Below are 23,569 nucleotides of genomic sequence, written 5' to 3' on the forward strand. Positions count from 1 at the left end.
AACAGTTTATCCATAGCCTCCTTTTGGTGGTAGGAAGAGCCTCCCTCTCATGGTGTCAGACTGCTGTCAGGAGGGCGGGTCAGGGTATTACAAAGGCTGCAGGGAGTTTTGCCCTTCTTCTGGAAGATGCAGCTGATTCTCATTATGTTTTGTTTTTCCCTCCCTTCCCAGMTTTTCACCATGATCTTCGCCATGTGTCTCTTCCGAGGCATCCAGTAGGCAGCAGCCTGTGAACCACCACATTGACCCCATGTGCTCAGAAGAAGGAAGGAAAATCAAAAGAAACAAAACCCAAAAACACCCAAAAACTTTATTTTTTTTAACAAAATGGGGTAAGGGGAAAAAAGGAAAAAAAGAGGGTTGTAATATATGAATGACCAAAAGGATTGTACTTCAGGGGCTGGAACTTTGAGGTGATGTGCACTACACTGTACACCGGACCCTTGCCCAGAGCCGCCTGCAACAGCCATGGAGAAGGAGCCAAGCGCATTCGATTGCACTAGAGACAGAAGGAGCCTACAGGGTGGAGCGGGAGGAAGAGCACAGCTTCCTCTTCCGCATATCAGAGCAAGGCCGTGCCTACCATTCACAAATTTATACTGTTTTAGACAGCAAAGCACTGATGAGCAGCAACGCAGGGGCTGGATAAGGCAATGTGTTGGCCAAAGTGTATGACTGTCCAGGTGGGTTTTAAACAAGTGGTGGTGGATCATTTAAGAAACAGACGGTTGTTGTTTATGCGATTTTGGCTTTAGGTATTAATTCCTAGCCACAAAATAGAAACACATTCATCAGCGGAAGCTGATGTCCCAGAGGAGTCAAACACTTCAGTGAGGCTCGTTTTTCTCTGGAGCCCCAAGAAAGGGCAGAGTCCTAGAAATAGGACTCACATCTAAGATAGGCTGGCTGATAGTCAAGAGTTTGGTGCGCACCCTTCTGTTCTTGCTTAGATGTACTGTTCACTGTTGTGAAAAAGAAGGAGGAGAAGTGGTTCCCTGCTATGTTTCTATCCCCTGGGGAAAATAATGGGTCTGGTGAAGAGTAGTCGATGCTGCTKCCCTCCTGAGAAGTGGAAGAAATAATGTTTAAATCTTGTCAGCCTTTGCCTTTCACTTCATACTTGCAAAAACGTTTGTGGTGCTCTGTTAGCTTAAAGATTTGCAGTGGATTTCTACATGCCTTCCAGCCACAAGAGGAGTTCCAGRCATGATGGAAGAGGCTGAGATTTGTCACCAGCCCCCATGCTGTTTGCCTTAAACTGTCCTGTGGCATCATTTCTGCTCAGAGAGTTTCCCTTCGGGCCCCTGACAACAGCATTAAGTCAAAATTGTTCTAGTCTGCCTGTTAGCTGTGACTGCTTCCTCCCTTGGGGTAGTTTGACGTTTAACAAACATATCATCCACTTAATCATTTAGAAATGAACTTGAGAAACGTGTGTGGGACTGGATTTCGGTCATAGCTTAAGATGGAAGTGAGGCCCCAATAAGCTCTAAGAGCACTTAGCGTGGGCCCAACTGCTCAAGCTGCTTCTCTGGTGGTGGTGATGGACTCTTAACATGGCATCGGTTTCTCTCATCTGGAAGCCTCTACTCCCTTTGCATTTGTTGTTCTTCTGCTCACTCCCCAACCCCAAATTTGTTTTGCTTGGGGGAGGACAGAAGGGGCTGTGGGTTCCTTGCTTAGCTTAGGTCTTTTTACAGCCTCCAATTAAAGAGCATTTTTATATAGGRTTAAACTAGCTCCTCTGGGAGCTGTAACCCACTGGCAAGGAAGGAGAGGGTGGAAGAGGCAGTGGTGTGGAGCTGGGAGCGGCCATCTCCAGCCTGGCTTGGCAGCAGCAGGTATTTTGGCTCTTCCCTTACAGCACTGGCTCTCTGGCCTTTGAGCTTTCCCAAGGGCGATGTGCAGATGCTCATGAATGAACCTGCAGATGATAAGGAAGGAAGGAAACCAGCAAAAAAAGACTGGATCATAATAGCCAAGGATCCTGGCTAARTGTCCAGGTTGGGGAATCAGAATACTAAGGAACAGGAAGGAGGCAGTAGAGCTTTCCAAAGCTTTGTTTGAGAACAATTTGTTCATCGGCAAACGAAGRGGCCAGGGTAGCTAGAGCCTCTCCGTCTGCCCAAAACCACAGTCAGTGTATTCCAGCGCTGGAATATGAGGCCAGGACTGCTGAGTGGCCTCAGATGTTGCATTAAACCTTGTGGAAAGCTTTTCTTAACAGTTTTCCTSTGGACCTATTTTTAATGATGCATTTTAGCATTAAATTCTGCTCTRTTGTTTAATGAAGGAAAACAGTTTTGCTAGCCAAAACCATCAGTATTTGTGCCCARCAGCGCAGGTGCAGCTCTTAAGGGAGGAAAAATCCATTGCTTGTACTAGTCTTGCAGGAAATGGGCCACTGCACTGGAGCCAACTCCAGCTGAAGGACATCTTATTGGTTCTGGGTCTGCYGCAGGAGCTGGTGTCAGTGACTGCTCTGGGGGAGGAAGAAAACCTTGACCAGAGATGTTAATCTAGATGGAAGTGAGCAAGAGGAGCAGAACTGCTACCCTTTCTCACYCCCCTTGTCTCCATTTTTTTCCCTTTACCCTCCATTTCTTGTGAAAAGTTCTGGATGCCTCTGGCCATGGCTTGGAGGGAGAACTGGAGGGATCACTGCCCCATTCTCTGCASGGACAGCTGGGTTGAAGATAAAAAGGCCTCCTCCCTACCCCATGGCACTGGGGAAATAACCCAGAGCAGCCAGAGCACTAAGTGATAAATAGACTAGACTGAAATAGGATCTCTGCAGGCTTATTTCTCTTTGGCTTTCCTAATTCTGTACTGTTTTATCTGTGTTTGTTTAGCTCCTTTACTTTTCCTCTCTCCCTAATGGCTCCATTTGCCCTGCATCTTCAACAGCTCCCTTATTCTTCTATTTGGCCTTTGTGCATTTTTTTYCCTCTCTTATCTTGTGTGATTCCCTCAATGCTCTTTTTCTGGATGAAGACTTCAAATCCTCTCAGCAGCTGGCTAGTGTACCACTGGGAACACAGCTCGAAACCAAAGCAAAGACCAGAGGGCACATTTTAAACAAGAAATGGAGAGAGCTGTGAAGATTTGTGGAAGTTGGAGAGGACCTGTGGAAGTAGGTAACAGGCAGAAGGAATTTTTCCCTTAGGGATTTTATTGAATTAGCAAGCCAGAAGGCAGACTCCTGGGCTACGGCAAGGCATGTAAATTTAGGGGTTTTTTTGTCCATTAGTTACGTGGCCACCCCCTCTGTTGTACAGTAGACAATTCTGTGTTTTTCCAGAATAGTAGGCAGGAGAAGCAACTGTATTTTTATATTTGTTTTTAACAGCTCTGGCAAGTTCTTTTGGGTCAGGGGCTCAAGCTAAATACACTGCTTGCTGGAGAGCTCTGGGCAGGCTGGGGACYTGAGGGAGCTGCCRTGCTGCCGGTTCCTGTGCTGTATGSAGCACTGGGACCACAGCCCATGCACCTTGGATGTAATTATTAGAGCAGTCTGTGTTTGTAAGCCAAAAGCCCCTCGCTGCACCCCGGCCTCCTAGCTGTTATTTAAGGCTCAAATGACTGTCACAAATGCCTGGGAAAAGGGCTGCGTGTGAAATAATGTTTGAAATCTATTTTAAAAAACTGTAAATGTTCTTTTTATTAGATAGTGGAGCTAATTTATCCTGTATTCCCTACTGTAATGCTTTTTTATATTGAAAGGAATTTTTTTTGGTAATATAAACCAGAACACAAGCCTGAAGCACTCTCRGCACGTTTTTTTTGTGTGCATTTCGTAAAAAAATAAAAAAGAAAGATATTGTGACAGTGAAGTGAAACGGCTTTAATTTTTCACTATTTGTTTGGTGTTTAAGTACAGTCACTTTCTTACCAGAGGAGGAAGAATAAACTCAGGTACAGCAACTAAAAYGAGGTATAAACTGAAGTGTATTGTCGTCCCATCACCCCCCTGCCCCCCCAACCACCCCTCAAGTAAAAACCCTAGACTAGAAAGGAGAGGCTAGCTTAGGGCAGACAGAGCCTCTCTTTTGTCACCAGCTCCAGTTTGCCAGATAGCAGTGTATATAGGCCTAAATAAGGCTATGTAGAGAGTTATGTGAACGATCAGCTTGCTTCGCCGTCAACGATGAGGACTCTACAAATGCAAGGGTTTGGGCCTGCCTAGTTGCAGGAAGGGGCTCAGCCTCAGTCCTGGCCTGTGCCTGCTCGGAGCACGGCCTTTTGGGGACACGTGGCTTTCCCCCCTGCACCACGCTGTACAAATGCAATTAGGTAATTCTTTGCAAAATTGCCTCCCAAAGGAGATGACGACAGTCCAAGCTCTTCCCCCTAGTTTAACAGATGAGGAAACAGACCTGTCGGGATGAAGGGATTTTTTTTTCTTCACAGCAGATCAGTGCCAGAGCCTGAAGAGMTGCCTCAGGCTTTTGATCCCAAATTATATGCTCAGCTACCACTGGTAGCTGTGATCCCAACCCTTCCATCCTTAGGAATGTTCCCCATGCGTGGTGGAGTGAAGACAGACCCACAGCTGGTTTCTGGCAGTGCTGCAGTACTCTGCCTCAGCTCCAGCCTCAAGTGGCCTTCAGAACTCCCTCCCACCCTCACCTGCTACAAATCCATCTCTTCCAGCTGCCTGGGCTCTGTTTCATCTGTGAGGTACTGCTGGAGGAAAGGGACCAAAGCCCTCCTGTAGCAGTTGCCAGACAGGGCCGTCCATTTGCCCCATCTCACTTCTTTGTAAGAGATGRACCTACAGCCCCAGTCCATTTTCATAGTTTATAAAACCAGTCCTATTAGGACAAGCTGCAGCAACAGACAGGAAAAAACAAGAGAACTTCATCTCTCCCCTTTTGGGGCTAGGTACCAATTAGCATTAAATCCCTTGGAGGCCACCCCCAGACTCTGTTCTGTGTTGGAGCAGAAGACATCAGATAACAAAACTAGAAGTAGCATCAGCTCGAGGTGGCTGACTGGTTTCAGTTTTGCAGAGACAGTTATGAAGCAGGAGACCAAAGAGGGATCTGACCTCACTTGATTTAAAACTCTCCTCTAGAAAGACTTAAATACACATACCTGATTTTACCATCAAYGAGCCTTYGGAGAACTRCTCTCAACACAGTGTGAGAACATAYGTCTCATCTCCTGGACAGCCCTTGAAAGGTACCTAATCAGGCAGCCATCTACAGATTCAAAGTCATGGTGTAAATAAGTCCATCCTAGGGCAGAAAAGGGCATCAGTAAGATGACCCTCCATTTCATTTCGCTATAAGCCTGCCTTTGCAATGGTTAGTTTTGCTCAGCTTTCCAAGAAACAGTCTCCTCTCTTTCCTCTGCTCCCTAAACACCACTTACCAGTCTGTGAACACATTTGCCTGAACCCCCAAATTTACCTAGTTCAAGCATCTTACCTACACTAACAACTACAGCTGAAGCACTGCATTGAAGCTGCGTGTACCTGTGCCATTGCAGCTGCCCATGCAGGTGGTGTGTGCAATGAGAGCAAGAGCCACAGCCTGCCACCTTTCAGCCCCGATGCAGCAACAGGTCACTTTCTGGTATGTACTGGTCTCTGGGCTGCACTTGACCATTTGTTGACTTACAGGGAAAAGTTTTCCCTCCTAGAGCCTGACTCTTCCACCTAAACAGGTAGGCCTATCTTAAAGCTCAATTTTAGTAAAGCAGCTTGGGAGGCATGTGTGGGGAGGCTCTTGCATTCAGTTTGCTGTTGAATGTTGCCTCTGCACCAGATTCTGTTCTTTTTTTTCTTTTTTTTTTAAAAAAAAGAAATAAAAATACAATTGTATTATTTCTTGGTTCAAATATTTTCAATGTTCCTACCTGACATATTTTGCATGGCCAATAGGTGCAGTGCACGCACACCGTGTCTTAAATTTATGCAGCTGCTTCTAAATACCAAGAGCACTAACAAATAACATACATACAGTAACTACCCACTAACTATACTAAGATATTTAACAGCAATAGCACTAGATCCTAACGTCATCAGTTGCTTGAAGTCTGCTGTTCACCCAAGCAGTTCTATCTGACTAAGCAGCTYCCTACTGGGATTTTGGGAGATCAGTTTCCTCCAGGGCACACTTTGATCCAGCCAATGATTGTTCATGAATAAAAAGATCCAACCGCTCTACGCGGGCTTTTGGCTTTTAGTCCCACAGAGAACAAGAATGCAGCCTGCAGATATGGACAAGAATATTCTGCAAGGAAATAGCTAGAAAGTAGGGGAAACCAGTACTGGTAACCCCAATAGGTGTTGGGGGAACTGGCCAACAAGTACGAACGTACCTTCAGTCGTTCCTTGATTGATTTGGAGAAGGCAGTAATGCCTTTGCACATTCTCCTCCTTGCCCTTCTTCATCCCCAATAAGTAAGTAGTATCTTAAGTATCTAGCGCTTCAAACTTTGGTCCTTTCTCCCCAAAGTCAAAGGAAGTAAGTGTAATGCCTGTATATAAGCTCAGCTAGAACAGGCTCCCACATCTAGGACTCATCTCACCAGCTGCTTCACACCAAKCCTGCACTGGCACTCACGCCTTGCTCTCTAATGCTACCAACAGCAAGACAGACACATGGCACCCGAGTTAGCTAACACACCAGCTGCTCTACCTCACAGCTACCACCATGACACTGTGTCACAACTACCACAACCACCAAGGAAGCTGCACCTGTAGAAAACATGGTGAGGGGAAKGGGACAGGAGCCCAGCTTAGAAACTTCATGAAACACTCCAAACAAGGAGATTTTTGTCATGCTCAGCAAGCTGTTTTCCCTGCAGCTTCCTTCATTTCTCTCATATTACAATCCAAAAGGCTCCACTGTTCCCAGTGCTACCCCTGTGAAGGGAATAAGTAAGGAGTCTTCCTCTTCTTTTGCCATATCTCCTGCCAAGCTCTGCATAGCATTCAGTGCAAAAATAAATACAGGGTGGCATCTCTGGCAGCAAGGAAAGAGCAGCAGTTTGCAATTACAAATGCAGCACTGAACTAGAACTAATCCTGGCTAATTCCCAGGTACCTGACCTGTACTTGCTACAAGAGGAGCTTGCTGTAAATAGGAGGATACTCTTTAACAGGCAGGTGCAAGACTGACTGACTGACCGACCAAGGGGAGTAGCCAAGTCCTTCACTGGTTTAACTCCCTTTCTCTTCAGGGATTTGGTTTCGATGTGCTGTTCTGATTTTTGTGCTTTGTTGAAAGGGTTCAGAGCCTGTGATCCCATCGGCCAGTTTCCCCGGGGAAACCAGCTCTTTTCCCTGAGCCTGCCAGGCCTGTACACCTCCCTGAGCCTTCCTCATGCTGTTTGCTTGCCTCCTCCAGAAGGGTTTGTGGGGGGGACCTGCGTGACACAGCTCTCCCCACACTTACTTCACCTGGTAATGCCACCAGCACCAGGTTACACACTGATTCATGCCGGTAAGTGGAAAAGAATGAAACCACTTTAGAACAGAAAGGAACTAACAAAAAAAAAAGTTATAATTATAATGCAAAATTACCGACACAAACTCCCCCCCCCCATCCTTCCCATGACAGAAAGCCTGGGAATTAGACTTTCTTGGGACGGCGTCCAACTTGGTAATAATAATAAATGCTGATGAGGATGAAGAGGGCTCGGCTGACCAGGAGGAGCACGGCACCTGTGGCTATCCGGCTACTCTCAACCAGGGAGACAGTGGTAACTGGAGGAGAAGGAGGGAGATAAGGCAGAGGTTGGTGATGAAAAAATAAATGAAATCCAAACAGTACATAGCTGGTTTCTACTGCCCTCTAACGTAGGTTGTTAGAGAGAATGCGAGAGCTTTCACTGCAGGCCACTAGTCCCACACTCGGCAAAACTGCAAGAGGGGCTCTTAAATAGCTCGATTTCACAGCCTTAAAATTAGCCACAGCTCCATGCTCCACAAAGCTCTCGTTTACAGACACACTTCTTTCTTTACAAGCAACTTTATGTTCAGGCAGGCAGCCTGAAACAGTAACTCAAACAGATGTGTTTCCATCTTGCCCAGGTGTTAATTGGGAAATCTGCAGTTCATAAATTTGCTTTGGGATTTAACCACTTCAGTGCTGATACATACTTTCAAATGTAGAAGCATCTTTAAAATGTGCTAATTCTACACAGGCTGTCCATTTTCTGGACATCTCGCTTTTTTGTTACTAACATATCCCATACCTAAACCGGCTCCCTTTTAACACAGTTCATGCACTGCCAATAGACACATACACACACAAAACCCCCTTCATGGTTACACGTAAAACGTGAGGCTAACAGAAAGACAAGTCCCCTAGAAAGAACCTGGACTATTATTCTCTATTTTGGTAAGACTGACAGTCTCATTAGTCACAGATAGGCAGCTAGCTACACAAGGTGGCCTGAGCCAGCTTTAAATCTCAGGACATTTTGGGCAGGAAAATGGATGCATTAGCAGAAGCAYGTTTCTTTTGCACTTGGGCAGGAGGCGAGCTCCAGAACGGGCACTTTGCCGGGACCGCTGAGCAGAGGAGCCCAGCCAGGTGCAGCGGGACCCTGGGGTGCAGGATGCACTACCGGTACCCCACCTGGCCACAACTGAGCCTGCTGCGTCACCCCAGTACCTCATTCCCCAACTCCTCAAGCCAGCACAGGCCCCCAGTTTCCTCCATCTAATCCTRCGGACTTGCACCAAGGTTTCAGCAGTAGGTGTGACAGCTGCCACTTCCCAGGGTTTGCACCACTTGTGCCTCAGTCCTGGTGCTCACGTGGGCTGTCCTGCCCACTTCCACCTTCCCTGCCTTCCCCAGCAAGGGGATATGGSACTCAGCCAAATCCCTTGCTCCCTGCTCCGCGGCTGCCACTACTCACCCAGGAACTGCACGGCGAAGTAGCAGGCCTCCGTGAGCAGGGTCCAGCGGATAATGACCTTCTCGGCTGTGTACAGGGCGTTCCACATGATGAGCGAGATACCTGYGGGGGACAGCGCAGAGCTCAGCTCGGCTGCATCCCGGGCAGGGCAGCCCACAAGCCAGAGCCCGAGGGCGCCTTGCCGGCCGCTCGCAGGAGGCTGCTGAGGAAAGCAGCGGTGTGAGCGCCCTGCGCTGCCGCCCAGCCGCCGCGGCTGCTGCCTTTCCAGCCGTGCCCACGAGATGCTGCTGCAGGCCGCGGGAAGGAGCCGGCCGCCAGCCCGCCTGCACCTTCGGTGCCCAGCACCACCATCTGCGGCACCCCGCACCCAGAGGGAYGAGGACGGCAGTCCAAGAGGGGCAGCCGCCCGCAGCCCGGGAGCGCTAGCCACGCGGGCGTCAGGGCGAAACAAGCGCCGCGCGTTTAATTCCCACCTCCTTTTCCTTCCCGGGCTGCCCCTCTAGGCTCCCCCGAGCCCCTCACCTGCCCGCTCCTCGACCCTCGCTTTTCCCGCGGCAGGGCGGGCGGCACCTCGCGCAGCGGGCGGCGCGGTGCGGGACGCCGTCGCCGGCCCCATTCTCCCGTCGCCTAGAGAACGGTTCCCCGGGTCGGGCTCCGCGCCCGGGCGCAGAGCCGGGGCCCTGCGCCCCAGCGCCAGCCTCCCCTCCCCTCCCTGCTCCTGCTGGGCTATCCCGAGGGACTCCCCCCACCCCGATTTAGAGATCTGCTCTCCTCGCCCCACAGGCGGAGCCCCCGCTAGGGAAAAGTAGCAGTAGCTGAGCTTTTCCCAAGCCCCACAAAGACGTGATTTCGTTAACAGCAGCCACTTCTCCGCTCTCCAATAGCGGCCGTCCTGTGGGCAACAAATTTCRCCTCCCTCCTGCCCGCGCGGGTGGCTGCCCGGCGGGGCGGCACTCACTGAGCAGGGCTCCCCCGTAGAGCCGCACGGGCGTCCTGCTGCTCACCGGCTCCTCATCAAAGACGGCATCGTAGAGCTGGTCTGGGAAAGCGAGCGCCTGGGGAGGGAGGGAGGGAGGGACTCGGCAGCCCGTGCCAGCCACGGCTGCGGGAACGAGCCGTCTCGGGCGGCCGAAAGCAATGCCCCAGAGGCACGGACACCACGCGTCCTCAGAGCCATTGGCCGTGCCAAGCAGCAACGGCTTTGCTTACCATGATGGCGACTCCCGAAAACATGACGGCGGAAACCAGCTGCCAGACCCTGCACAGGAGGGAAAGGAGAGGACCCASGATAAGCATGAGGAGATCCCATCTCCCCCTTTACCACGCCAAACACAGTTATTAGCCTTCATCCACCCTTGCTGCAATGCTGATGGAGCCACCAGTCTCCAGCGCCAACTGGAGTGGCTCCCCCCAACCCCCCCCCGCAGTGCCCTTGGCCTGCCAACAGGCTGGCAGGGCAGCTCCACTGCTGGCCTCCCATGAGGCTGCGTGAGGTCTTACCTGAGTCCCAGTGGTTCCCGGACAGCAAACTTTAGTTCATTCCCCAGGACTTGACTAATCTGAAATTCAAATAGAAGACAGAAGTTGACTGAACAGGCTGTTTCCCAGCCTTAAGCCTCCATCCATCAGCCCCTGAGGAGATGCTCTAACTCGATGTGGGACCCTCAGCTCTAAAACAGGTGAGAAGAGGATGAGGAAAGGGAATTTCTCCATGATTCCATGGTCCTAAAACTTGCCAAAGACTAGTCTCATTTTTCTCAGGAGCTGCARCCCCCTTAATGGGATCTGCTACATGCAATGGAGTGCTTGGGCAGCCTCAGTGTTAATTCTGTCCCCTCTTATGTAAGTTGGGAACAGCCTCCTCCCCAGTACGTACCCCATGACGCACAGCTCGAGTCACTGACCCCACCACTGAGGCTGGCAGTCATGGAGGGAGTGTCGGTTGGGATCTTCCCATGAACGAGGGATACAAGCTTGTATACAGGAGAAGATCAGATCTGATGAGCTTTAATGAACTACAGAAACAGCTCAAAGGCCCATTCTCCATGCAGAGCTTGCTTACATGTGCCCAGCGCCTGGCTCTCCTTGGCTCAGTGCTTCCTGCAAAGCAGCTGAAGGCTGCAACTCTACTCACAGCTCAGCCAAATTACACCCATCATTTTGAAACATTTCCTCCCTTATTCTTTAATAAAGTGGATTTTTTCCCTTAGCTCCAGAAACAATTTCCCTTCTCCTCCCTGAAGGTTTCTAGCAGCAATTGGGTCTCCAAGGATTGCCATCAGCTCTAATTTACCACATTGCTACAGAGCACAGACTCCAGTAGAGCTCGCTGGGTGCCACAGCATCTGTCCTACTCTTGCAGGTTCACACTGGCCAAGAGTGATGCCAGGCCATAACTACATGGAAGGGAAGCCTACACTGACAAGTGGCTGCATGATGGGACAGCGTCTGGCCTGAACCAAGCAGCACCTGGAGAGGACAAGTGGAAGGTTGTGATCCAATCCGTTGCACCAAAATCCCCTCCCTGCTCCATATCAAAGCTGTCCTGTAGGCAGGGACAGAGCGTTCCCTGCTGTATTCCTCTAATTCCAAGAGTACACATAGGACTCCAAGTTCAGAGGAAGTGCCCCAGGCACCAGAAGTGTGTGGGCAAATGCGGGGAGGAGACAGGGTCCAAGACAGAGGCCAGGCTGCTCCCAGGCTGCCCAGTGCCCCTGGCCCAGTAAGACCTTGCGGTAACACTCGCCACCTCACATCTCTGCATGTCATGCATGCGTCGGCTCTCCCATTGCACTGGCAACCTCCAACCCTCCTGCACTGGCAGTGCTTCTTGTGGGAAAACTGCTGAGAGTGGTCTCCAGCTAGGCACATCTTGCCTTAGCTGCAATGATGTTGGGAGCCAGCAATACTGAGGCGGAGGAGAGGAGAGAAGGGCTGATGGTGTCTGCTCCRAGGCAAACAGATGGGGCAAGGCTCAAAAACTTCCCCTCTTGGGGCAGGAAGGGGCATCAGGTCAGCAGGGGCTTGCTTGAGGCATTAAGTAGCGATGCAACACTAACAACCTTCTGCCAAGCAAGCAGCAGCAGCAAGCCCTTGCCAAGCCTGTGAGGATAGCAAAGTTCAGGTAAAAGTCTTCAGCAGAAACTCAGCAGCCAGCCAGCAAGGAGAGAAGCGTATTCTGTTCCTCCTCGTTTCCAGCAATAGAAAGAGGTACTGGGGGACCTTATGAGAGAGCTCCTTGCAGCATATGGCAAGCTTAAGCAAGCTCTGCGTTAGCTCCCTCTAGTCAGGCAGGAGCTTTGCCAGGAAATCCTCTAGAGAGCATTTGACTCAGAGCTCCTGAGGGATGTGCCCTTGTTCCCCAGCTCTAGTATTTTGCTGGGATAGATTGTGCACTTTTGCTTGCAACGCAGAGCAGCACCACAATGTACTCTTAAATCATTGCTCTAATTTTCTGGGCACCGGTATTGGAGTATGATAAGCAGAATAATTGGTTGAGCTTTGTTCCTAAGGCATCAACTCCAAGCTATCTAATGGGTGTCTTGACAGAAAAAATTCAGCAACGGATTAAAGCAACTTCAAGGCAGAGTTCACTGTTACTATGAAAGCAATTTCGGGCAGCTTTTGTACATGTGCCAGGGAAGCACGGCACTGCTCTGCTAACGGGCTGCACTACTCTTGTCATGCCAGCCTTTYCCCTTTGCTTTAGGGAAAGCTGACAAAGCTGGGAGCCCTGTTTTTGCCAAAGAGACTGCAGAAGTTGGATGATGAAAAGCTAAATTTTTTCCAGGGAACAGATGTCTCCTTTCCTTTACTACAGTAATACTGGCTTTTGGCTCTCAAAGTAACTCCATGACTTTTCAGGCCATGCATATGGGACACAAACACTACTAGCCTGTCCCCCCCCTGCACAAGTGTGCAGCACTTCTGGCCCACCTGGCCTTAGTGGCCTCCCTGGGAGGGATATACCCCAGCATCCAGCGACTGCCACTGCTCCTTACTTCCACAGAGGCTTCTCCAGCGCAAGTTCCCAGCTGAGGGGAGGCTGCTGCGGTTTCTTTCAAGTGTTGCTGAATGCCTGCTTCCTCCTCTCCTGGCAAATGCCCCAGGAAGAGCTTCCCCCAGTTCATGCTGCAAAACCAGCACCCGAATCTAGTCTAGATGGGCTGCAGAGAGAGGGAAGGGGCAGTTCTCACCCAAGCCCCTTKGATGGCCATCACATACAAGATTTCAGGTTGAATTAAAATCTAGCCATGAGCTATGTACAAGAGATGGAATGACATGACACTTTCTCCATCACCAYACCCGGCTTAGCCTAAGAGCCCTTTCCAAACTTCAAGAGACAAGTGCTTGGTGGGGGACAGCTGCACTCCTCCAGGGGCTGGGGCGGTGCCTGGGTAACATTGCCTTCAGCATGCTCCCATGTTTGCTCCAGCATCTGCCTCAGCTCCTGCACAATGCTGGGATGGGAGGTATATGGCACCATCCTCTCCTCCCCGCCAGCAAGGCCACACTGAGTAGAAGGGCACTGCCAGGGCATTTGCGGACATGGTTGGTCCCAGGGAGGCCTGGCTCCTTCAAGACACAGCTCATCTCTGTGTCTTCTCCAGCATCTTACACTGCCTGGCATTTGCAAACGCTGCCARAAGCTTCAGTGTTACTCCCCTCGCACAGACACTGCTAACAGCAAAGAGCCATTTCTAGATCTCCATAAGAAGCGTTTTGTGCATGTCTGCAAAAAAAAAAGAGGCTATTGGGTGACAGACAAAAAGAAGGGTGCTTTTGTTCCCCTGCATGGGAGGAAGATACAGTCTGAGTGAGAGATGAGTGTGTGTAGGAAAGAGCACGTCTGCCTGAATTCTCAGAAGGAATATAAGCCACCCACATAGTTATGTATATTCCTAAATTTAAAAAGCAACATCTCTAATAAGGTGAGAACACCAGCTTGCAGCTCCAGGCCTGGCCGCCCCCACAGGCCTGGCAATGCCACCCACTGCTGTCATTCTCCTCTATCACACACCAGATGTGGCTGCATCTGAGTTTCTAACAGAAAACAAACAGAAAACTCAACCAAGATACCACGAAGAACTAGATGCATCAAAATGGAAATAAAGAGACTCGAGTTACCAGAGTCGCGCTGCATACCTGCTATGGCTACATCTACGCAGACAGCTGAACTCAGAAGTGCATGTTAGTATAGCTCATTTCCACACACAGAGAAGGCCTTTCTTCAATCAAGCTGCCTGTACRCAGCATTTACTCCCTGCCTCTCTCTTGCTCTGGCACAGCCACGGGAAGTTGTGTGATCTGAAGAGACACCCTGTCCTCATCTCCACCCTGCCTCAGCTCWGCGAGGGAGAAAAGCACTAGCAGAGAACAGTGTCACAGCCATGTTCTACAAGCTCACTCTCCAGGAGTGCTTTAAAAAAGAGATAACAAAGGAAAACCACTTTACATACGCAATCTCTTCTTTCTCTGCTTTTCAAAGACCATTAAGAAGACCTGCCAGCAATTTGCTGTAGAGACAAAGCCAAAGGGAAACAGTGAGCAGAAGATCACCTGGCACATAGCTGGCATTCAGCCATACATCGAGATGGMTGTGAAGTTGCTGTAGTTGCTTGAAGCTAGAGCTGAAGTTCAACAGCCTAGGGGCAAATCCATGCAGACGGGCCTCCTGCTCAGTTTCAGGGTCATCACTCTTGCAGACATGAGCTACAGCAGTAACCCATCAGGGACCTCTTGGTGAAGGGTACACTTCACAGCTAGGAGGATGCTGGATTTCACAGACCCCCGGCTCATTTCTGGGTGGTCTTTTGCCTCCTCACATCCCTAACTCCACTGACTAGTCCCTTGTGTATACTCCCTGCAGCACCTCCTCCACCTCCATGCACTTCTGCTCTTTCCTGCCCTTCCCTAGTAATTGAGAATTATTGTCTAACGGACAGCTTCACTACCAGGCACTTGGAGAGGACACACAACTCGTTGCTTAGTTCATCTGCCCAGGATAATATGGCCTTGGTCCCACCATTCAAGCCAATCTCTTTCTGCTACAGTCTAGATTCAGATGGAGGGTCATGTCACAGAGCCCTGTCAGCACCCCAGGGCCAGCCAAGCTCCCACCTGAGCAGAGTATTAATGTGTTTCTTACCTTTGACCTATGAACCTCCCCGTCGTCATCTTCTCCACCAACCCCCAAGATCTTCCGTGTCTTGAGCCGGCTCACCAGGTCTGTCTGGCTGTGCTTCTTCATCAGCGGTGGGGGCTGTTTGGTTGCCATGGCGATGCACAGGCACTTGCCCGTTTGGCTAGAAACTGTGAATTACAGAGTTGAGAAAAATCAGGAGTGCTGACCCAGAGCATCCCCCTCGAGGTGCCCGAGGCAGCGAGCAGGTCYGCTGGCAGATGTGGCAGTGCTGAGCCCCATGTGGGCCAGGCAGGATCTGCAGTGAGGGGCCAYGCATGTGACTTTCACCCACTTTAGTCCACCCCACGGTGCATATGGTCACACAGATYTCACTCTCTCCCAGAGCTGCACAAAACCAGCATCCAGCCAAGCACCTGCTGCTCAGAGAGCACGGGGGCAAAGAGGCCCTTCCTCCACTCAGGGCAGCTCTCTGGAAAAGGGGGTGCATGGCACACTGYGACCACAGCCCCCCAGTTGCACTGGTGAGCAGAGAGTGACCAGGCAGCCACCAGAGGGACGTGTCTGGGATGCAGACACTCACCCCTTCAGGGCCCAGAGGAGGCACTGAGCCATGGGGACCACAGTCTCCCCCGAGGCACTGCCCGGGATAGAGCTCCAGCTCACGAGCTGGTAACGTGCTTCATCCCCAGAGCTTGGTTCCCTACTAWATCCAAAGCCTGAGGAAATTCTGTCCAACGAAAATAAATCAAAACAGAATTTCTCTCATATAGAAGCCAAAGTGACTGAAAATCCACCAAAGATCTGCAACTTAAAACACACTTTTCACAGCTGCTCCAGTTAAACCTCTGCTCTGTGTGCTCTTATCTTCCTAATTATAGCAGCAGGGTGAGCTTTGCTATTTGCTTGGCACCTGTCTTGTTGCAAGGGATAGGAGAAGGGAGCGTGGCCAATGCAAGGCCCCAGCTGGGCCAGCTATGAAGTCCTCGCACAAGAGCATGCCCCGCTCTCGTTGCTCCAGCCAGGCTGCAGACAGACACTATGAGGAAGTCTTGCACACCACTGTCTCCTCTGCTGTCTCACCTTGAGGGTTGATAGCCTTTCACTCTTGGTTGTGTGTGGTTTTTTGTGAAAAAAAAAAAAAAAAAAAAAAAAAAAAGTAGGCAGGAAATGGTTTTGCCGTCACATGAAACTTCACAAGGTTTAAAAAACAAAAACTTCCTGTTATGCCAGCAGACAGCTCTTCATCTTTCCAAGCACTTCCCTTACTGGCTGAGCACTGGGGAGGCCTCGTGTTCAGTTCAGCGTCAGGCTACAATGCAGCACTCGTAGGCCACTGCAGGCAACTCATTTCTGCATGCCAGGAGATGTTCTCAGGTCCAGAGAGAAGAAATCTGAGGTCACCACGATCTGTCAAAGAAAAATCAGAGCAGCACCCCTTTAGCGTGGCAGCCAGGAGCCCTGTAACAGATACCGGCTGCTCATCAGCTCCCCGCCTTTCCTTTGCTTCACTTCTGTCTCTGTGGCCAAAGGGAGGGCACCAATGGTGCTGGCGAGGGCAGGAAGGTCCTGAGCTTCAGGGAGGATATTTGACTTTGCCCAGTCAAAGTTGGCTTCACAAACAGTTCCTGCCTAGCGATGCAGGCAGAGAACTGCTCACTGGGGGAAAAATGCTGGTGACTTGAAACTGGTAACACAAAGAGACAAAAGGAACGAACAAATGACTTAACAGTCGCATTCAGCCTTAATGACAATAGCTCCGAAAAATATGGTCTCTRAATTTCCATCTGTCCCTGTGCAATTGTTTCCCTCTTTTATGAGACAGGACAACTTTCAGACTTCATTTTTCATAAAGACATATGAAGTGCCTGTTAAGAAATAAAAGTAGCAGCACTACACACTGCCCCTTTCAACCAGGATATTTTGATATGCACACAAGCTCATTAAACAAAAGGACAGCAACAAGCTTCACTGGAACATGCTATAGATGTTTTTGATCTATGAGCCACAGTCCAGCCTATCCCAGCCTAAGGCAAAGTCCAAGGCCCTTTAGGAGCACGATACCTCTTGACTGTTTTCCAGACAAGGACTCATTAGATGATGCTTTGCATTGTGTCCTTCCAGCTGTGCACTACACCCTTGCCATTTTGAGCTAAATATCATGCAGATCCCAGATATTTGTTTGTCCTCCCCTCCCCTTTTTTTCTCCTGTAAGWTCCTGTAGCCCTCATGTTCTGCAGGAACATACCAGCCCTAGATCTGCAAGTAACTAGAGGCAAGTTCCTCCCTAAGACTGTGCTGCTTCCTGGGAAACAGAAGATGACAGCAAATAGAAAGAGRAAATAATAGCTAGGATACACACAAGATCAAAATAACTTTCAGAAGCTTAGACAGAAAAGGTAACTCTCATGTAAGCATGATGTAAGGGAAGAGGTATCAAGAGTTCCAAGAAATCACTCTGGAGGATCCTCCAATCAAAACAGCCTGGAAACYCTTGGTTCAGAAAGTCTCTCCTCCTAATTCATCTTCATCTTGGCTCAGCTGAACACAAAAACAAATTTCCATTTGCCACTACATCAYCCCAGAATCCCATAAAAGACTCTTCCATGGGTACCAAACAGCTCATCTAGTCCATGCAAGCACAGAGCTCAAGCACAGGTAATCCCTCACCCTAATCGAACAATTGAGTTTTCCCATGGCTATCCCAGGAGAACAGAATTTATGCCCACGTGAAAAGAGTTAAGGGAGTTCTGAAATGAGAGGTGTTGGTTATTTTGGCATCATGCATGGAAGTGTACTCCCACTGCCCTGCAAGGGATTTCCCTCTCCCTGAAAAACCATTCTCTATTAGTTCTCTAACTGTTCTTGCATGGTTGTCCATGCAAGAGTAACTACTCACTTTCTGAAAACATTCAAAGAGCACCAACATAATTCTTTCTGTGACACAAACCTATATGTTTTTTTTGAAACAATGCAAAGACTGAATCCTGTCCTCACAGGTTTACTAAAATGCTGTGAGCAGACCACAGGCATAATGCTCCTCGGCAAGCAGTTCAGCTGCTTAGGGCTCTGCAGGTTGTTCTTTCAGATTGCACAGTTTTTGTTTTTGTCTTTTTACGCAGAGGAACTAATCCTAGCTTCTGTCAGGCACCTGAAAGTCACCACAGCACAGCACCTGAAAGTGCAGCCACAGTCAGCTGCAGCAGCCAGGGGCTAGAAACACTTCAGAAGTGAGACAATGGAGAATGACAACTGAGGAGGGAAACCACAAACCACATACCCATTCCTACACCAGGATGCATGGCAAGAGCCTCAAAAGATAGTTGCTTGTAGAAAAGCTTGGAAGAATTAACTTGTTTGGATTTTGTTGACCCAGATTGTCAAAATAACTGGTGTGCACTCAAATCTAACAAATCTGCACAGAAAGCCCACAACGATACATTAAAAAAAAAAAATTATCTCCTTTTTTGATTCTTCTACTGCAATTTCTGCAGTCCTTTCTGTTCCTAGGAGGCCCAAGGATCATAAGCTTTGGTATTAGGTGGTTTTCCACTAGAATTCCCCTGCTATCAAAACCAGAGAAAGGCCTGTGATATTTGTAGCCCATCTTTTCTAACCAAGAGTAACTAGTTCAACTGAGAAAGAGCATATCACTTTTGGACATTTTCCTTMCTCGTCCTGAGCCACAGGACCACTCTAATGCCACCCCACATTAGCCAAGCGAAGCCAAGACAGGGTCACTGCTAACGAYGAGCAAGCAAGGAGGGCTGCCTCCATCAACACCCCCCCTCCCCCATCAGTGACATGGAGAGCCCAGTCTCCCCTTTTGCTGCCCCATAGTCTCCTGCTACAGAGACCATCTCCCTGACCAAAGGGCAGGGTGCAAGTTTACTGCAGACCGACTGATTTCCAATCAGTGACATGGATTCCTAAATGACAGCTACTAAACRAGTATTAAGTGCTTGATCTTCATTGTGCCTGCTCCTGGGACACAGGCAAGAATGGCCAAGAGTGAAGGACTGACATTGGGTGCACCAGATACTAGTTGTCAGATGGTCAGGCCACTGTAAATACTCTACCTATTCAATTGCAGGGCTGGTGGGGAGCAAAGAGGAGGGAGATTTGCTAGAAGAGGCAAAAATCTGGCAACAGGAAGGCAGCAGGGTCTGAGCAGCAGCATCCTACTGGTCCCATGGTCACTAAAGCACCTCACAGAGACCAGTGTCCTCAGGCTTGCTGATCTTCAGAGGACCTGGGATGCTGAGTTTGCTGTTCATACAACACTAGCCTGACACCTCCAGGCACTCCCAGCTGCTTCCCATGAAGGCCAGCTGTCCACACCTCCTGCTCCATCCTTTTCACRGTCAGAGATTCTGGGGGAGCAGGGAGATATCTCAGGACCTACAGAATCTCTTTTAAGGGCAAGAAGTAAAGAAAGGGGATTGGGGTTAAAGAAGGACTTGATGATTCATAGACTAAGACAGAGATAAATGGCTCTATGATTATGAAGACAGTTTTTCCATTCTGACTACAGGCCAAAAGATCAAAAGTTTGCTCTATCAGCTGTCTCAACAGTTGCCTTCAGGCCAGGAGTTGGAAATTTATGCACATCATCATTAGTGCTGCTCCCCCATTAAGAATTTCCACTCATTTGTGGTACCACTGGCCAAAAGCCAGGACTATATAGGCCTGATATAATGCCAATAAAATAGTCAGTGAAGGCCATTCTGATACATATAACCACACTCCCACTGTGCTAAGCACAGCTATAGCATGGCCCAGCATCAAATCCTGTGTCTCATTATCTCCCTCTTTTAGAGAAAGAGCTGGTCTAATGAACACTGAATATTAATAACGAGCTAATAAATGCATTAGCGTTAATTCAGTGACATTCAGATAGAAGATGCGAAGGATTTGAAAACTTTATACTTACATTAATGTATCCTGACACACTGAGAAATTAGAGGATGTTTTCTATTAGCCTGTGCATTTTCAAAAGAAAACTTCCACCTCCTCCTTCTCTAGTGATTCTTTTCTTCTTAATCCTTTTTCTGAGCATCGCAATGGCTGCACAGATCAATCACCACATACGGGTGATTCTTATTCCCCCATAGCTCTCAGTGATGGGCAGCGCCTAAATGCAACTAAAAGACCTTTTTTCTCTGAAATCCCCTTTCTTCTTTTCAGTGTCTCTCTTTCCTTGCTCAGCTCTGTTCAGCATATTGTATTCAGTTTTGATAGCTACTGCTTACTGGTGCAAAGAAACCTCACCGGTGCCATGCTAAAGATAGCTCAGTCTCTCCCCACCTCTTCCCCAGCACCGYTGCCTCCCTCCCAGCCTAATGGTGAAGAGCATCTGGAAAGAATAGGTGCTCCAGAGCTCAGGGGAGCAAAGCACAAACCTCGCAAGCAAGCTCCCCGGGGCAGGAGTCCCCTGAGGGACAGCCCTGGGACAGGCTAAGGGAGAGGTTTCCAGTGCCGTGGCGGCATGAGGGTGTGAAGGGGCACTGGTTGCACCCCGTATGGCAGCTGCGCTGCTGCTGGCCCTCACATCTGGGCTGATGCCCACAGCTTTTCTCACAAGGCACCACTGGCAGTAACGCACTTGCCCAGCTCCTCTGCTGTCTCTCCCCGGCTCTGACTGTCCCTTCTCTAACGTTCGCAAGCGAGGGGAGTGCAGGTTCATAGTACGTTGCACTGTGCTCCAAGAGCAGCACGCCCACAGAGATAAAASAAAGTCTGGGCTCAAGCACACAGGCAGGGCAAAGGTAGTGGATGCAGAAGTCAGAGCAGTTACGCAAGAACAAGACTCATCAGAAAGGGACAGATAATTTTCTAAATATTCTTTTCTGCCTGACAGACACCTGTTGTCTTCTTTTCCAAGAGGCTCATTACTGGAATATCTCACTGCCTCATAATCTTTCCACACAACAGCCTTAGGGACACAAACGTCCCCACTTTGGAAACCCCAAGAGATTAAGGACAGGATCCACAGAGGTACTAAGTTCCTCAGCTCTTACAAACACCAGGCTGCTACCTAAAGGGAGTGAAGTCTGCAAGGCTCCTTTTTTCACAGGCTCAGAYTGCTCACTTTTATGTGCAGAAAATCTCTTGGTTAACAGCTTCAGAGGGCTTAASCACTCTGAAATGCCTGACAGTTAAAGCAAACCCCATCTGCATAACCCAATAATGTACACACTGGAGAGCTGCAAAGCATCTCTGTGGAGCTTATCMAAACAGCTTACTAAAATTTTGCCCAGGATGCCTATGGTAGAGCAGGCCAGGATTCCTCAAGTCCCAGGTAACTACCAAGGGCTAGCAATACATCTCAAACCAGAATCATTTGCATTTATTGCTGGGAAGAACAGGCTCCAACCCACACCCTGGATGAGGGGCATTAATTCTCCACCCTAGAGAAGATGAATACTCTTCCAAAGCAGACAAGATGCCTCAAAGACCTACAGGGAATGTAATATGGTTTAGTTAAAAACAATCTTATGTTCAGGCAGTAAAAACAATTAGTATGCAGCCACCACAGCATAACATGACTGCCACTCAAGTTCAGTTTGGCACAGTCTATGTGCCTAACAGGGATACTTTAGACTTCTCACCAGCCAGGAACAGAGGACTCTTCTTCCACATAGACAACTTCCCGTTAAGTCTCTTCACAACACCAGCAGGAAACATCTCTGGCTGAATGTTAATTTCCGAACTTGGCAGCAGCTCTGCTGCCACTCAAACCAGTGCAGGAGAACTGTGTTCTGCTGGGGCATGTTAGCAAAAAGCTGTAGGCCTACATGATAGATCTCCAACACTTTCACTCTGTGACCCACCATGCATCATGAAAACACAAAGCAAAACTCTTCATCAAAAGATTCGCTATTAGGGTGCCTCTAGATCACCTCCTGAAGACAAGCCAGAGGAAACCTCAAAAACCAAACTATCTACTGTGCAGGCTATAAACCAGRAAGAGTTGCCTCGGACGTGGCCAGAGCTCATGTGCCAGTCAGCACAGTCGGGCACCTCAGATGCTGTTTGGAAGCAGTGCAGAGGCYCCAGGTGCGAGGCAGCTGCGCACTGTGCCTATAGTGGCTCCAAGGGCCATGGATGCAGCTGCTACAGCTGCCACCACAATGACACAGAGTTGGGACCAACAAGGCCTCTACAGTCTGTCGAGTGAGTAGATCTCTGTTAATTACTCTGTACCACTGCAGACAGCTCTGAAAAACAAGACATCCAAAGCCTGTTTGGTTCTCTCCATGTCTCCTCTGCTCCCCTCTGCCTGTCCACATTGCCCATGTTAGCGGTGCATCCAGCTCCTGTATAATCTGGGYATGCTCAACTCCTGAACCATCCAGATGCTCCTGCTACATCCTTCCCTCCTCCTTCAACCTTTGCTCTGGCACCTGCCCTACGCATTGCCAATGCTGCTGCCCCTGCCCTCAGGCTCCACAGCAAGAGGCACATGGCCATTTTCACATGCTACTGCTTTGCAGTTTTCTGCAATTCTCCTCTAAAGCGGGAAAGCAGCAGAGAAAATGAATATAATTTCATTATTAGGAAACAACATACTCCCCACGTGTCCCTCTGAAGAGCAGCAGGGGAAATTGYGCACAGAGACAGTGATACAACAAAGCTGCCTGAATCCATACCTCTGCTGTGCCGTCTGCATAGGAGGAGACAAGTGGGGCCAAAGCTCAGACGCACACCTTGAGGACACAAAGCCCTTACCCGTACTGCTCTGCAAATAGAGGGGAAAGCAACAAGGAGAGCAAGAAAAGGTGGACGCAAAAAAAATAGCTCTGTGATGGGGAATTGTGAGATAAAAACATCTTCTCTACACCTAGCTCATTCACAACAGCATTGTTGCAGGTGACAAGATTGTTAGTGGCACTTTCTGAATCCTGATGGGGCAGGAAAGCATTTCTCYACCCGACACAGCCCATGCAGTCATTATGAGGGCTTACCATAAAAATAACTGCCAAGGCTGCAAGTTTCTCCTCTGTCTTTTTGACCAGAGGGAGCCTGGCCTCTTGCATTCACAAGGTTTTTTCCCCCTTTACCCTGCAAGAAGCACCATGCTCTGAGGCTGCACCATAGTGGCTGGGAGGAGTCCCAGCTCAAGGATTTTACAGACCCTAAGTTTCCAATTTCTTTCTGCAGACTGAACAAGAAAACTTCTTCCCATGTTGCAGGAAATGTTACATAATGATCAAAACAGAGTCTTCAATTTCCCCAGAACTAGATAAAAAAGCTCCATCACACTATTAGTTTCTCAAACAAGAGCTATAATTAAAACACAGCAACCACATTTCTACCAGCCTGCTAACCACCACCTGCAGCAACGTGCCAAACCTCCACAGCAAGCAAGAGCAGCCACGCTTTCCCTCCGAGAAGACACGCTCTCCGGCACCCTGCAGCAGCTCTGCAGGGCGGCCGACGATACGCTTAATGTGCTCGGTCAGGCACCCTGCCYGGACGGTATCGCGACCGTCGGGTGCGCGACACCACGTGCGTGCTTGCTCGGACGCCCGGCCTCACTCTCGCCAC

General features: G+C 49.3%; 2 protein-coding genes across 3 annotated transcripts in view; one reads left to right on the forward strand and one right to left on the reverse strand.

Moving 5' to 3' along the window:
* TSPAN18 (tetraspanin 18) overlaps window positions 1–3,833 on the forward strand; it is a 101,218-nt gene extending 97,385 nt beyond the window's left edge. For both annotated transcript variants that reach the window (XM_085321868.1, XM_085321867.1), the window contains one exon: window positions 172–3,833. In XM_085321868.1, the coding sequence (XP_085177994.1) occupies window positions 172–219 (48 nt within the window). In that variant the 3' untranslated portion in view covers window positions 220–3,833. The remainder of the gene's footprint in view (window positions 1–171) is intronic.
* TP53I11 (tumor protein p53 inducible protein 11) overlaps window positions 3,821–23,569 on the reverse strand; it is a 31,443-nt gene continuing 11,694 nt past the window's right edge. Inside the window, exons 2-8 of the mRNA XM_085321869.1 lie at window positions 16,103–16,429; window positions 15,026–15,189; window positions 10,378–10,436; window positions 10,087–10,135; window positions 9,836–9,932; window positions 8,878–8,979; window positions 3,821–7,717 (exon numbers count right to left, since the gene is read on the reverse strand). Of these exons, the coding sequence (XP_085177995.1) occupies window positions 7,584–7,717; window positions 8,878–8,979; window positions 9,836–9,932; window positions 10,087–10,135; window positions 10,378–10,436; window positions 15,026–15,154 (570 nt within the window). The 5' untranslated portion in view covers window positions 15,155–15,189; window positions 16,103–16,429 and the 3' untranslated portion in view covers window positions 3,821–7,583. The remainder of the gene's footprint in view (window positions 7,718–8,877; window positions 8,980–9,835; window positions 9,933–10,086; window positions 10,136–10,377; window positions 10,437–15,025; window positions 15,190–16,102; window positions 16,430–23,569) is intronic.

The sequence above is a fragment of the Rhea americana genome, unplaced genomic scaffold (assembly GCF_003343005.1).
Source record: "Rhea americana isolate MKP2758 unplaced genomic scaffold, rheAme1 scaffold_72, whole genome shotgun sequence".
Classification (NCBI taxonomy): domain Eukaryota; kingdom Metazoa; phylum Chordata; class Aves; order Rheiformes; family Rheidae; genus Rhea; species Rhea americana.